Source organism: Pangasianodon hypophthalmus, chromosome 24, assembly GCF_027358585.1.
Source record: "Pangasianodon hypophthalmus isolate fPanHyp1 chromosome 24, fPanHyp1.pri, whole genome shotgun sequence".
NCBI classification, from domain to species: domain Eukaryota; kingdom Metazoa; phylum Chordata; class Actinopteri; order Siluriformes; family Pangasiidae; genus Pangasianodon; species Pangasianodon hypophthalmus.
This window is the reverse complement of record NC_069733.1, coordinates 14170628-14187150: the sequence shown is the minus strand read 5'-3', so window position 1 is coordinate 14187150 and position 16523 is coordinate 14170628. Positions and strand designations below refer to the sequence as shown.

Here is a 16523-nt window from a genome sequence, read left to right as displayed (position 1 = left end):
GAGAAGAAGAAAATATTGGTGACTATTAGACTGCGAAGTCCACCAGACAACTCTGAATAAAAAACAAAAAACCTGGACGCGTAATCATCTTGTTCATGTTGATTTGTGCAGCCTTGTTACGCTCGTACACCAGAGTACACACTAACACACACCCTAGTGTGCGTACGTTGTAGTTTCAACAGTGTATACTGTTAAACCGTAATGATTTGAGTTACGCAAAGGAGAAAACCTGGTGTAACTTGGAATTACATTCAACTGTTAACGTTGACACCAATTATAAAAAGTCTTTTAAAAGACAAAAAAAAAAACGTTCCATGTTTAGTAGCTGTGGAAAGCTAAAGAGCTAATGTTAAATCTGCCTCGCATTATTAGAAACTGTACCTTTATGGCTGATACATGGAACATTCCCATAAAGCCGTTTCTCTTACCCTGGCATTGTTTCAAATCCTTCCGGCTGCCTGCTGCGTCGTTGGTGTGTATTTATTCCCCTGTCCGTCAGTTGCCATGGTGATGGTTTTCATTCATGACTTTGATGAGGCTCCTCCCCAAGTACCCAACTCTCACGTAGACAGAGGAGCACTGCGGGGCTGGCATACTGCCTTATCCACCCACACACACACTGTGCATACATCAGCATGCGACACCCGCACACACACACACACATACACACACACACACACACACACACAATTTGCAGCATTTTCATTTATTTCCCCTTTTGATCTCTAAGCTCTCCACATATTAAATCCAGTGTAGCCATTTTTGCATTGTTTCAATGACAGTAAAGCACTAGTGTATATTCCTTATAGCCGTGTCCGTAGGTCTAACTTAAACTGGGGACATGTCCTCACTACTTACAGATATGACCAGTTTTATCCCCATTACATTTTGAAAGTGTAGTGTGTTAAAAATCTATAACAGCTTACAGTATTTTGTATCAGTATACAAATCAGTATTCTGTGATTTTTATATAAAAAAAATCAAGTTTGGGCCCTCAATAAGGTCAATGCATGTACAGCTTTTCCACTGTACTTTTAAGCAATATTTTGTTGTTTAGAAATCCTCTGATATATTCAGTGGGATGCAAATAACCTATGTATTACATTAATTCTTGTTAAACCGTATAAATCGAACATCTCCAAAGTTATGATAAAGCTGCTCCTGCATTTTGTTGTAAATAATCCCTAAATGCATACAATCCTGGTACTCAAGATGTTTAAAATGGCCGAGTGTAGAGGGGGTTTTAGAGTGGTAATCATATAATGTATATGGCAAAATTATGTACACAAGGCATTATCAAAATTTACTGCGTTATTTAACAAAAAAATCTTTCTTTCTAATGTACAGAAGAAGTGGATATGCGTCCTGAGCTAGACGAAGAGATCGACTTCCTCTCTTCCATCATAACCAAACACAGAGAGTCTGAGATGAAACACACAGGTAAATCAATTTATTATTTTAAAGCCACCCATCGTTTATTGTCTTTTATATACTGTATATATAGATATTTTTTTTTAAAATGTGTCCACAGAAAAGCACAGAAGCGCCTGATCTAAGAAATCCAGATTGTATGAATTTGCAAATGCCTCCAATCCAACACAAGCCCATCCCTTTCCTCTGATAAGCTGGTGTTATATGGCCTGTATTTGCATGTGCAAGAACATTGGCTCTTAAATGTTATAACTCACCTGTCATGCGTTCAGTACTAGCCTTAGCCACACACGATTATTTTACACTTTTCTGGCCACAAGTTTCAGAATCTTGAAGGTTGAAATCTGGCTCTCCACACTTCCATGCACAGATTTCCAATGGGAAAACAGATTTAAACACTGTGACACAATGAGTTTTTAGATATAGTTGTTGTACTACAAAAAAACATTACAGCATTATGTCTTTAAAAGTTATGAACGAGGTTTGAAGCAGTTATTGGTGAGTGAATGAGAGTCTGACTTTTCCTATTGCCTATACCAGTAAAAATTGTGTCCTTCTGTGAAATTACGTGGTTCTTGGCCGCATATATACTTTCTACCGAAGTCCAGTTTGCAAGACTATTTCAGTAGAGACTCAAAAATAAAATATAAAATAAAATATTGTAGCAGCAACACCACTTCTTTAAACATAAAATGTTTCAATACAGTTCAGGGTGGCTATAAAAGAAATCACACACATACACACACTTACTTAATAGATATAGCATGCATATGCTATAATAGATATGCTGTATTATTGATGCCTTATTTATATAATTTTAGACAGAGCTTCTCAAACTTTTTTGCTCCTAGGGAATCTAACTGTGAAATAAGAAATTTCACAGACCCCCTTAGGATAGATTTATTTATTAAAATAATCCAACTATTCCAGTATTAGACTCATTCTTTAAATGGGAAAAATATGGCTGTTTTTTTTTTTTTTACTGAATAAGAGGATTTTTGAACTAGTGAGGCTTGGATTACACTCATTCAATTTAAGTGACCAGTGAAACAGGCTAATAAAGCTAAGAACTCAATGATAAATATAATAACTTTAAAACGGCGGATTATGATTTCCACCAGTGTAACAAAATAATACAATCACGGACCCACTGGAGTTTGAGAACCACTGGTTTGGGAGATTTAATTAGTTATTTTAAGTTGCCATAACACCTTTGCACTGCTCTTCAGCACCCTCTCAGGCTGCCCCACGTATCAAAGACGATTCGGCAAGGCCAAGGAGTCATCACAGAGGAGAATCCTCACCCAGCTACGATGCAGCGGGACAGCCTGTAACACACACTCTGACCACATTATCCACTACCACCAGCTCCAGTGCCACCAGCTCCAGTCCCAACACTGTCAGTCCTCTGATATCAGCCATGCAGAGCGCCCCGCTCATTGAGCCCTACCCGTCTGAGGACCACTCTTATATCGGTATGCCTTATTTGTGTTATTTGTGTACTCTTTATTGTGGTGGTGTGATGATAGCAAAATGTTCTCATGATTGTTTGCACATTTATAATACCTTTGCATCAGTCAGCTTATATAATGTATTATGAATGGTCAAAACTCTTTACTATTTGAGGTTAATAGTATTTTTCTCTCTGAGTTTGGATTGAGTGCTCTGCTTCATTGTGTATGAGTCTCTGATAAGGAAAATTAGATAGTAACTAAAAACCTTACTCAGATAAAAGCAAATTTTGGTAAAAAACAATGGATTGCAAAAAAAGAATAGTGTTATTTGTACTTTTTTTGTATGATCTTGTATAACTATAGTCTCCTGAATGCTTTCTTATTATTGGTGTCATAATAACATAAATTAGGACGTGTTTCAAGTAAATTAGATGTATATGAGGGTAAAGTAGAGTGTCATATGTGTATGACGTAAATATGTCATTATGTAAATTAGAGGGCGGGACCTAATGGGTGGGATACGCAGATCACCTCTCGTTTTAATGAATCAGGTGCACCTTTGTTCATACACCGTTCCACGCACTCAAACCTATGCTCGTTTCTGAGCATCTTTGATGAATAAGTGCTTCCTCTGTCACTAATCATCCATTAAGGTTTATATCATAAGGATGTTTTTGCATATAATTAACCAGTGGGCTATTTCTGTCTCTTCTCTCTCTCTCTCGTGCTCTTTCTCTCCCTCAGTTACAGCAGGAGTGTGTCTTATGGTGGCTTCAGTGGCTCTGGTTTTGTTTGGAGTGTGCTGGGTGAGGTAAGACCTCAGTCCTGACTCTCATGTGCAGTGTTCACAGACAAAATGAACAACACAAACAGCATCATTTGTTTTCGGTGCCACGCGTGACTGATTAGAGCAGTCAGAACTGTAATTGAACAAATCTAACTGAATGAGCTGCTCACGTTGTTGTTCCTGTGACAGAATGCAGAGAGGAACTCGTCTGGCACAGAAAGTGGACTACCCAGCCTTCGGGGTGATGAGCCCCCACTCTTACGACAGCGCAGCTGTGAGTGAAAAACACACACACATATGCGCATTTGGCAAATTTGAACATATTTGTTGTTTTCATACTGTCATTTCTGTTTTAGTCTGGAGATAAAAACCTGGCCCAGAGCGCTCAGATGTACCATTATCAGCACCAGAAACAGCAGATGTTGTCACTTAAGTGAGTAGATCTACATCACCAGCCCAGATTCACTACCTCATATTTCATTCCTAATTCATATTCATCTAATCATACCCTTAATGGGATTTTTGGCTGCTTCTATTCTATTCTGTGCTTGATAAATACTCCATTGTCCCCATGTATGGATAAATATGCAGGCAAAAACACACTTTATTCTTGCTGTAATGTGGAAATAATACATGCAGAAGTGATGTGATGCAAAGCGGACGGCCATTACCACCACAGCATGTATTATTTTTGTATAACAGCGTGGTCAAATGTGTGTTATTCCACTTACACCACAGTAATTGTCCAGAGATTACAATTTTCATTTCATTAATGAACAACACACTGCTCTTTTTAATGGTTTATAGTTAAAATTAATGTTGTGGAACATTCATGAGACAGTTCCTGTCCTCACTTACATTATAACAAAGACAAACAGTCATTCCCTCAACAGCGTCTCCTTTTCTCTCTCCTGAAGTTAATGGAAAAAAAACCCTGTCGTACGTGTTACAGCTGGAACTACTGTTCCAGCTGTGCGGTTATACAAAAAATAATGCACACCTTCTGACCAATCAGATTTGAGAATTCAACTGTGCTGTGGTATAAACAGAAAATAGCTCATAATACACACACACATACACACATACAGTATATATACATATATATTATAATTTTGTGTGAAAGGGCTTCCATTGTCTTAATACACAAATAATAATAATAATAATAATAATAATAACTGTTGTTCTTTGTATTCAGACAAAGAGATGAACCCAAGATCACTGAATCAGCAGCTACCTCAGATGAGGAGAATGAGGATGGAGACTTCACAGTGTATGAATGTCCTGGACTCGCCCCGGTAAGCAGCAGTTTGTGTGTGTGTGTGAGTGTGTGTGTGTGTGTGTGTGTGCTGATATCGCTCGGAGTGGTCTAACATAGGGCACTTCCCTGCTGGTCAGAATCAAGGGTATTATGTGCCACCTACAGTGTTATATCCAGTGTATATCAGTGTTGTTTTTGTGGTGTCCAGTGTTTGAATCTCTTTCTCTCTCTCTCTTTAGACTGGCGAGATGGAGGTGAAGAACCCTCTGTTTGATGACTCCACCCTTCATCTTCATCTTGACCTGCAAAAAATCTACAACTGAACCTGGACTGTCAATGCACGATCACGTTGAAAACACATCCACAATCTTACACCGAGGTCAAATCCCATCTGCGATCCATGACAAAGACGCCATGAAGAAGAGGAAGGCAGCTGGGAAATTAAAGGAGGAAAGAGGAGAAGAGGATTCAGACTGCGTGGATTCGACTTCACCTAGTCAGCAAGGGCAGCTCCGGTGTTCCTAGACGCTTTCCGTTTTCAACCTTCCTCTCCATCCATTGTTCATTTATTGACTGTTACATTGTATGTGTAGAAACTGGAAGCAAGTTAACATATCTGCCTAAACAAATGATTTGCCTTTAAACATACAGAAACATCTATGGTCCTGTACACACGTGTACACTCTCCTGCATGGATTGAGCATTTCCTCTAATACTCACACCCTACCTTCGGAGGAACGATACACCGGCAACGATTTGAAGCAGTTCGTCTTAGTTTTATGTATTTATTTATTTATTTATTTATTTTTCCAATCGTAATGATGTATCTCATATTTAAATCTTTTGCACAGGAGTTTCTGCTATCCCTAGTCTTGCTGAAATTGTCCACTTTCAGAAGTTACCAGTGTACCATGGCCTTTCCAGTATATGCACGCATCAGTATAAAACATGGAGAGCATGTCAGCTCCTGTTTTCCACACCGCTCTCATACATGACAAAACGAAGGATCTAGTATCCGATTTCACCGGGGATTCTTAACTGGAAGCTTTCTTTAGCAGAAAGGCTTTATACTTTGCACGTTCATGATTTATCTGTGCCCTCCACAGGCACTAGGTGGGGTTTATTGGAACCAGCTCTGGGCTCATATCAAAGTTCCTTATATTCAGTTATGCAAAAAAGCATATGGGCAGCACGGTGGTGGAGCAGGTAGCGTTGCTGCTTCATGGTCCCTGGTTCGATCCTGAGCTTGGGTTAATGTGTAGAGTTTCAAATGTTCTACCTGTGAGTTTCCTCCAGTTTCCTCCCACCTCCCAAAAACATTCCAGTAGGTGGATTGGCTACACTAAATAACCTTAGGTGTGAATGTGTGTGCTTGGTATACTGCGTCCCATCCAGTGTGTATTCCCGCCTTGCACCCAGTGTTCCTGGGATAGGCTTCAGATCCACCACTACCCTAACCAGATTAAAGCATGTACTAAAGATGAATAAATGAATGAAAAATGCACATTATTCAGTTTAAGTGGTAAAATGGTAACAGTAGTGGCTCAATGGTTAAGGCTCTGGACTACTGATCAGAAGATTGTGCGTTGGGTCACTGTTGGGTCCTTGAGTTGCTTTGGACAAAAAGTGTCTGCCAAATGTATAAATGTAAATGTTTCAACTGCACAGAGTAAAAGCAAAACCTGGGCTCCCGAGTGATGCACCAGAAAAGCGTCAAGAGCTCATGAGTTTGAATCCCAATCAGGAGTTTGAATTGCAGGTTCAAATCCCAAGCATACCAAAACCATCCAGAGAGCAAAATTGGCCATGATCTCTGAGTAGGGTGGCATACTCTCTCTCCCCTGTCAATCACAGCAACACTAGCCAATCATGGGTATCTGTGAGGTCATGTATGCGGAAGAGGGCAGATAGAGCTTTCCTCCAAGTGGCATACACTGCCCTGTGACGCAGCATGGAAAGTGCAAAAGAAGTGAACGTTCCCTGATCAGGACAAAATTCTTCATGCATATGATCCCAGAGCTCAGGTCCAATATCAGGACACTACTCAGCCATCGAATCTGCCTTTTTATTTGTACGATATTGTGAATACTGTGCAATGGAAACTGAACTTGTGCATAAAATTACTTGATGCTTAAACATATCAAACACGACATTAGATTTCAAGAGCTAGATTGTAAAATACAACCGGCTGTCCACTCACACTACATGTGATTTTCTGTATGTACCGAAAAGCCACACTATATGATTTATAGACGTCATGATGTTCCTTTCTACCAAAGTAGAGTCAGTGATGGTATTTTCTAAAACTCTAGTTGTGGTTTTAATATTTTCATAATTGTGCACATATGAATAAGCCTAAATGATATAATGTAGCCTTTGTATAGTCTGTATTGGTCTTACTATGCATGAGCTGAAGCTATGAAATGATAAAGGGAGTCCGTAATGCATTTTCAACATTGCTTCATGACCCTAAGCGTACGTACGTGCCCTGCTGAAATGTACCATTTGAGTTGTGGTCCAAACAAATCTGAGAAAACTGACACAGCAACTGTGAAAATTGGCAATTGTGCATTGAATGTGAGCTGGCTGCTGCTCGTCCTTACGATCTGTGATGTGCCCTGTTGTAAATAACTGCAGCTGTGTATAGAGAAGACTTGAGGCCTGCCTGCTCAGTTTGCTGTATTTGTACAAGCCCCTGTCATCTCTGCAGTAGATCTCGCATTGCGCCTGGCGATTTGATGGTGTGCTCGGTTGAAGTATTCGCTCTTTGCTGCTGGTTCTCAGGAAAACTGCCAACAGTAGCAAGATCTTCGTTAACCCTAATCTCCTCTCTGTCCTACTCGTAAATAAGCCCCACGATGGTCTTGGAGTGGATTTCTATCAAAATAGTTTCATGCTTCAGTATGTTGACTGTCATTTTTAAAGATAAAGAAAGGAAAAGTGATCCACCCTTCTTTTAAAGAAGACTTGTTGAACATGTCACCTGGAAGTCTCAGTAGAAGCTGTTACAGTGTTCTCAGTGATTTTCCACTTTAGTAAAGGATACAGAATAGCTCCAAATATTACAGAATCACACAAAAAAACACTTCCCAGCAACTACAGCCTATCCTCTGTCATCTAATGAGTAGGCTGTTATACATTAAGGAAAACAAATTCCTGCATAACAAATTCCTTCCCGTACACGTCTTGCTGTGTATGTTGGTCTTGACTATACTGAACTCTTTTTCACCTAATGAAATTGTTTATCATGCATGTAAAGATAGGATATTATATAAAGAAGAAGAAATAAATATTTATATCAAACTTCTGTGACACTGTGTATTTTTCAGCTAAATTTTGGTGCCTGGAACATTCACATAGGCATGTGTTTTAACAATGAGATTTGTGATGTGGATAAAATAATGGCCTACTAATACTAACATGACAGCAAGAAATGCATAGTTTAGTGCTAAATTCCAGAACCACATTTGCTGGGAATAAATTGTCATGCGTTTATGAGATATATGGAAAGACTTTCCTTATTGAAGCTTAAACTTAAACTTGAGCATGGTAAACTACTGCAGCTTTACATAATATATAATAAACAGCTGATGTAATGATAAAAAAAGTGTAAACTCACTGCCATCTGCTGGCAAAAAGGAACAAACCACAGCCATAACCTGCTTAGGACCAGGAATCTTTAAAACCAGGTCCTGGTCTGATCCACTAAATGAACAACAGTTTGATTTCCCATAAGGTAAGGGACTGTATTAGAGATTTTTAGATTGGTGCTGTTTTTTCTAGAATAACTTTAATCCCCTGTACACAGACAGCACTCTCTTTTCCACCACCAGGTTCACCAACACTCACTAGCCACAAAGGCCCTGAATTTGATTAATCATAGCCTTAGATTTAGTATGTGTTATAAAACAAGAATAAAACACTTCATGATGTGCTGTTATTTAAACAATATTGCATGATATAGTGGATCTTGGGGGAGATGGTGGCTTAGTGGTTAGCACTGTTGACTTGAACCTCCAGAGTTGGGGGCTGAAGTCCCACCTCCACCCTGTGAGTGCAGGGCTTGCATGTTCTCCCATGCTTCGGGGGTTTCCTCTGGGTACTCTGGTTTTCTCCCCCAGTCCAAAGACATGCACTGTAGGCTGATTTGCATTTCCAAATTGTCTGTAGTGTGAATGAGTGTGTGTGCGCAATTGTGCCCCGCAATAGTTTGGCACCCCTGCTTGATGCCCCAAATCCCTTGGGATAGGCTCCAGGTTCCCTATGACCCTGTGTAGGATAAGCAGTACAGAAAATGGATGTAAATGTGTAACTAATCACAGCTGTGAAAATACTCAGTATAACTGCAAGAGTGCAATATTGTTTTTATACAATAGTTCTATAAACAAGAAATGAATATTGAGTAGGTGACATTTCGGACACAATATGGCCAAATGTTCTGTTTATTTTTGCTCCGCAAAGAAATAGATCCCGAAGAAGCTACACTCAGTTTATAGCATGCTGGCTAGCTAGCTCACATTGATTAGTGCCTTCCCTTTAAAGGTGCTTCCAGTAAACCTGGCATCCCTTCTTCCTTTTCATCTTCATCTGACGAGCTTTTATATTTTAAGTCAAAAGTTATATTCCTGGAAATTATCGTTTGCCATGTCTCCTGATGAAGTCGCTAACTACTGTAGTAACCTAGGAAGGGAAATTTTACGTGGCAAACACAGACAAGCGGAGTGATACACAAAGTGAAACGTCCCAGTGTATTTATAAGAAATATAGGCACTCTGGGAATGTCGCTCAACCAATTATATTAGTGGACCAGAGCTAACTGTTGTACATGACATAATCAAGGACGAGGTGCAGCAAAGTGTTCCCCCCTGATACCACAATTCACCAACAAATACAATTTTTATTTATTAAAGAACATCATGCACTTTTGACTCATTTATATAGTCAGACTTAATGTTGGTGCATTAATATAAACCTGTGATTTGCCTTACAGCCATCATTACTGTGAGCAGTGGTGGAAAAGGTACTGAGAAACTATAGTTAAGTGGAAGTATAGGTTTGATAATGTGTCAGTTAAGTATGGAAGTGTCCAGTCAAAAATGTACTCAAATGAAAGTAAAAAGGTTCAGTGTAGTCAAATATAAAAAGTAAATGGTTTTACCTGATGAAATCAAGTAATGTGTTTTTACGTGAAAAGTAATTTTTATTACTTTACTTTTAAAGCTAGTATGCCATTTTGTCTGAAAGGTTGCTATCCCTCCACTGGTCATACACAATATGCATGACTAACCCTACATAGCTTGCTAATGAATTAATCAGAAGTAAAATATTATATAAATAAGCAACTTTTATCAATTTACCAATAGGTATAATTTGACTTGCCTAATTGAATATGTTAGCTAATGGATGCTAGTCTAACTTGGCATTAGCAAATAAAACAGGCTAAGTTTTAAAGCCGGTTCACGTTATTGATGCAATTTTAAAGCCACTTTTAAAGCCAGTTCCTGCAATTTGCAAAACTTGCCTTTTTTTTGAACAATTTAGCAAAACCTTGTTAAAAAACTTTACGTTTTTTTCAAATTAGATGGAGTTCAAAAGGAGGCGCCTCATTTTATGAGTCTTTGCTTACTGCATCATATTAAAACATTTTTACTGAGGTAGAGCTAGTGTGCAGTGTCCTCTAGTCCAATGGCTTATCCATATTCACACACACACACGGATAGCTATAGTGCTAACTACAATGTGTAGCGTGAGAAGGTCGCAGCAGATGACGAATTGACATCATTCTTGATAGGTTTTTTCTACACTTATGAACTTAATTGGATAAGCTGAACTTTAAAAGTAACCAGCACTTTGGAGGTCTAAATAAAAGAGTAAAGAGTGAAAAGTAAGTATTCAATTTCAATAAAATTTAGTTAACATACCTATTGTTTTCACTGAAATCACTGCGATTGTCGCAATTACCCACAATACAATGCATTTTTACCTATGCGGCCATTTTGTTTACCTAGCTAAATACCTAAATATCTTGGTCCTGTCACGCGGGTATACGCACTTACCTGACATATAAAATATTTTATTTAATTTCTATTTTTCTTTCGTTTTTTTAATCTTTCCAATTTGTTAAAACACAACATAAAATAACTGATTATGTAAATACATGGATATCACCTGCGGTATTACTATGTTGCAATACATGAAAGCTTGCTTGCAATATAAATTTTATTAAACCAATTAAAATATATGCTTCAGTTAATGTATGTGGTTTTTCATATTTCTGCAGTCAGCCCCCCTATCCCAATGCACACTACCCCATCTCATCCCTACCCCCTCTTCTATCACTACAACCCTCTATGCTAGACAAGAAAACTAGCTGCAGAGATTGTTATTGAGAGACCTCAGAAATGGCTGGATTTACAATTTTCCCCATAAAGAGGACATTTGTTGTTTTTTGGTCAACTATAAAGATCATAAATGGCCGATCAAACTTCAGCGTTTCAGTTATTCTTGCAGAAAAAAGTGTGAAGCCTATTCCAGTCACTGCTGTTGCCTTGGCTCCGGCTTCATCCACATCTAGAGTGGCTTTATGTACAGCCTGAAGACAGAAAAAACGGACAAATCGCCAATTAATTCCATATGTGATTACATTATCTCTCCGCATGCAGGGTAGTGAGCCTATTCTCCAAATTTCCTAGCTATTTTTCCATATGTAGCTAAAATTGATGGTGATTAATTACATTCAGGCAATGTGTTTAGATTAAGTAAGAGCATCAGTGATGTTCAAAACTACCTACCTAATCAAAACTACCTAATCATTTTTAATTAATTGCAACATGAACGTCCAGCACAAGCACATCTGTCACCATTTTGTGCAAGTAGGTTTCTTACCTCAGAAACTAACAGATTTTTGTCAGAAATCCCAGAGAAGTCAGCTTTAGCTGTAAACATATCCTTAAATCCCATTTCAGACAGACTGCTGATCAGGGAATATGAAGTTTTTAGGGACAGTTTAGGGAGGCAGACGCGGTACTTGCTGGAGAAAGAGAAATGCAGGTGTAGTTAATAAACTAATCCTGTAATTTTCAAGACTACATAAATTATAAGTCATTATCTGAGTTGGATAATGGTCTGTTGGAAACATTTTGTGTTTTATGTGTGCATTTCTAAATCATTCATTAATTCACTTCTACTACTACATAAAAAAAATAAATCAAGTCAGTATAGAAGTAGCATAATTATTATAACTGAGTACTTTTTGAGTACTTTTTCATAACTGAGAAATTAAAGTACCTAGTGCAGAAATTACATAAACAGGCCATATAGCAAAATGTAAGGAGATGTTGCTTGTCTTCAATAAATAACTACAGAACCCCAAAGAATATTAATTCTCATTCCCAAAGGAGCATTATAGCGCTCTACACATGAGGATGAATGCCTTAAGTCAGGATTCATATTATTACATTCAGAAAATATCATGAATCAAACTCCTTATGGTTTGCCTTAAGACAGAAAAGAAGCTGCACTAAACTTATCTATTGTCCAAAAGGTCTGAGAGTCTCTCTGAACATTTCATAGATTATAAGACAACAAAGATGTTTTATTAAACCTGTAATGTACTTGGTGAAATGCCACAACTTCAGAATTACCGTTTTGACATCCATTTTTGCCACTTGGTTATGTGGTGTGGACGCAAAGCTTCTTCCAAAGAGACAATATTTTTATCAGGCAGAGCCAGTATCATGGAGAATGAATCATTGTAATTCAAACGAAGGACTCTGACAGACAGTTGATGATCATAGTAGCTGTAAAAGTCATCCTTCACAAACATCATTTGAACTGGAACGGTCGTGTCTTTATCCACATGGAATTGATCCTCTATAGTATTTTTGGGGTCAAATGGGATGGACCATTTACCTTGAGGGAAAAAAATGGTTATTGAAAACATGCAATGCCCATGGAGAGACCACGACATAACTAAATGATCTTACCTTTAAAATATATATAGTTGAGCAGATACATGATGGTATTTGAATCCAGATTTTCAATAAATTTGCTGATTTTGCCGTGCGTCTTTTCACTGACATAGCTGTTCATCTGATTAGAGGTCTCTTCGCTCTTGGTGAAATCGACAGAGAAGCCATCGGAAAGATAGAAACGCTTAAGCTTCTCCAGGAATTCCGGATGAGGCTTAAAGGTGTCATTGACATAGACAGCAGTGCCCACATTCAGATCTATTCCTGTCCTCTGATTGAGGTTCAGCAGGAGATCGAGGAAGGCTTGGTGCATCTCCTCACTGGTGAAGACAGAACTGTTGAAACCGAGGCCACTGAGAAGCTGTTGATGAGTCTCACCGCCTGCTCCTAAAGACACTGCAGCCAGTGCCATGGACACACTCAGTGGAGAGAAGAACACGTTCTGGGACTGAGAACCAGACACAATGCTTTTGTACAGGCGGAAAGCAAAATCACTGTTCACCTCGTTCAGTGCTTGTATTTTGTTTTCATGGTCATCAGAGTCAGAGTGTTGTTCTGGACGTCCATTTACACTCGTGTAAATTAATGCCAAGGAAAAGCAACACCACAAACACAGGACACTCCGTTCCATGGTGCTTCTAAGAGGAGAAAAATAACAGGTCTTATGGACAATGAATGAGTGATTAAGGATTGATTAGCAACCATTACAAAGCAATTGAGCTTCCTGATCTTTTGTATGAGCTTTAAACTATCGCTCTTTTGGGGTTTGGGGAAGTTTCTATGGCAGGACACTTCACACTGCAAGTTCACACTGACAACTTCATTCATGCTATTCATGTTCAAGACAGCCACAGATTCTCCCAACCGGTCAAGGATGACTTCACAATATCAGTTTTGAGTGAAGTGTGCTCAATCTGGTTGGCAAGCATTAGAATTAAATAATTACATAATTTCCTCCAAAACACCAGAAAGTCCCTACCATAGTGTTTGATTGACAAACATACCTCAATGACAGTGAAAATGCAAAATCAAACAAGATGTCAAAAGGTGTTTATTTTTGGTCGAGTTGGAGCATGAGGATGTGAAAGTGCAATCACAAATGAGAGCATTGCTATTACTTTTTTAATATGGCAGAATCAGAGCAGTTTATTGAAAATAAAATGTCAAATGGACTTGGCATTTGCATTTTAATTTTCCCAGCCATTGCATGATATTTTTTCATAAAAATGAAATTGCAAATATATATATTTTTTTGCAAGTGAATTTGAATTTTGTAATAAATTTTGTGCCCGCACACACACACACACACACACACACACACACACACACACACATATGCGGGAAATTGGGCAATTGCAAATATACACTTTCGCATTTGAATTTGAATCAAGTCTCATGCTCTCATTTTCATACTGCAAAAACATTGAGTGCAATTTAAAAAAAAAAAAAAAAAAAAAAAAAAAAAAAAAAAAAAAACTCACCCAGCTCTAACCACCTTCTGCAAAGTCTCGTAGCCTTGTTGAAGATGTGAAAGTGCTGTTCTTCGTTAAATGTGCATAGACACCAACCTTTACCCTGTTTATTTTATGTTTATCCTAAATCCTTCCTAATCATTAACTGCTTTCAAACAGTGGGCATGAGCACTTATTGATTATTCGAAGGTTGGGTTCACATCAGCGTTTTCCAATTCTGAATCTGGGTATCGTTGCACCACTCAGTTTACTTTCCTTGCTCTAACACACTTCTTGTTATTAGCAAATTCTAAATATAGTTTTTATTTTCAACACGCAGAGTATAGTAAGGCAAACACTGCTAGACATCTAACAGATTTTAAGGATTATTTAGCAAAACAACTTTAATGATTTAAGAAGATGCTGGTCACTTTACTTCACTGTAATTGCACTTCCATATATTTCCTAACTGACTTCTCAAGCCTGAGGAGAACGTCAGTTCTGTGCTTGTGGTGTAGGACTAAGTATGAAATGATATTATCTTAGTCCACTGCTGTCCTATGACCAAGGATGGAAACAGGCGCAGTTGAAGGTTAAATGCATGCTATAATGTTATGACTTAAATATCTGACTCCAATATTCAGTTAAAGATCTGACTCTAATTTATAATAATCGTTAACGTAATTATCTGACTCTGTTAACTTTATGTAACTCATTCCAAACACTTACCTTTTAATTAGTGCTGGAAGTATAATCTCTCAGCGTTCAATTATACATTTAATTTGAACAACTTTATACTAAGGTTTTACTAGAGTGTGACATTACCATAATTGTTGTGTTAGCTCAGAGGTTTGACTTCCAAGCAAAGGCCTTTCCTATTTACTTGCCAGAGGTCTGTTTTAAACGTGTCTAACATACAAAAACTCTAATCAGCATTGTTCATTAACCTTCGAGCATTCATGTAACACACTACCTTTCAATAAGAGCTGCTTTAAAGATAACAATTACATTTAGTATAGAAAAGACAAATAAGAATACAAGTTCCACAAAGAGTAAAAATGGAGAGATCTTACAGAGTCAACGAACAGAGTCACCAGAATAGGAAGCAGATGGTATTGCATAAAAGCCATTGTATAATGCATACCTTTTTATACCCCTGAGCCTCTTTGAAATGTATACTGATGAGACACAAATGAGCGAGACACAATGTATTTTGTGGAAAGATGGCCCCTCAGTTAGGTAGCGCACCCTAAAGCATTATATATTAATTCGGTTCCTGCGAAATGAATTTGTGAAATATTGACAAAAGGTCCCCTGTGTAGACCAGGCGGCACCAGTATGTACATGTGTGGGTGTAGGTGTGTGTGTGTGAGAGAAGGACAAGAACACATTGCAAAAAATATAAAACCAGATCCTATAAATGTTATTTCGTAAACTTGTACAATACTTCTAATGTCACCACATTGTTCACCATGACATATGGATTAAATTGATACCAAACATGAGGAATATTTTAGTGAAACATAGTTTAGATGACTAGACTTAGTTCACATGGTATCTCTGACACATATTCCTGATCATTTTAATCTGACCTGTCCAGCATGATCTTACTGCTACAATTTATCAAGATTTACTGCAGTGCTTCTGGGTTCTGGAATGGCATTTTAGTTTTTAAAAATAATACTTTCATGACTATTTAACTAACATATTGTGTTTATGTTAACAGATTGGCAATGGTCCCTTAAATATGATGTAATCCAGACAAGGACCTGCACATCTAAACCAACCGTGGTTTAAAGCCTATCGACTGCAATATCATAGTATCAAATGCTGCACTCAAATCCAAACCCAAACAGAAACTCCCTGACCACTTAACTTGTTCTGATTCTGTGCTATGATGTTTCCTGAAGCATGACTGAAATATATAATGCATATTATTCCTCTCTAGAAAAGAGCAGGGCTATTGAGGAACAACATTCTTCAAAACTTTTGACAGAAAATGTTGCATGCAACAGCAGGTTGAGGATTGGACAGGAGATAGAGAGAACTAAAGGTTCAAGGTTCGATTTCTTTAAGAAAGGATTAATAAGAGACAGCTTGAAGAACACTGGGATATGGCCTGATATGTTTATAATGTTAAGTAAGGGCTCCCCATCACTACTTATAATTATA

At 38.0% G+C, this 16523-nt stretch overlaps 2 protein-coding genes across 2 annotated transcripts in view; one reads left to right on the top strand and one right to left on the bottom strand.

The window, feature by feature from the left end:
• npdc1b (neural proliferation, differentiation and control, 1b) overlaps positions 1–8233 on the top strand; it is a 28670-nt gene extending 20437 nt beyond the window's left edge. The window contains exons 3-9 of the mRNA XM_026931066.3: positions 1348–1440; positions 2661–2906; positions 3630–3696; positions 3862–3946; positions 4029–4105; positions 4868–4967; positions 5170–8233. Of these exons, the coding sequence (XP_026786867.1) occupies positions 1348–1440; positions 2661–2906; positions 3630–3696; positions 3862–3946; positions 4029–4105; positions 4868–4967; positions 5170–5253 (752 nt within the window). The 3' untranslated portion in view covers positions 5254–8233. The remainder of the gene's footprint in view (positions 1–1347; positions 1441–2660; positions 2907–3629; positions 3697–3861; positions 3947–4028; positions 4106–4867; positions 4968–5169) is intronic.
• A 2754-nt stretch (positions 8234–10987) lies between these two features.
• Positions 10988–14538, bottom strand: LOC113537065 (plasma serine protease inhibitor-like). Its single transcript, XM_026931372.3, has 5 exons — positions 14382–14538; positions 12916–13538; positions 12574–12841; positions 11816–11960; positions 10988–11522 (listed from the first exon to the last, which is right to left on the bottom strand). Exons 2-5 carry the CDS (start codon positions 13529–13531, stop codon positions 11313–11315), a joined length of 1239 nt encoding a protein of 412 aa, XP_026787173.2. The 5' UTR covers positions 13532–13538; positions 14382–14538; the 3' UTR covers positions 10988–11312.
• Between the last annotated feature and the right edge of the window lie 1985 nt (positions 14539–16523).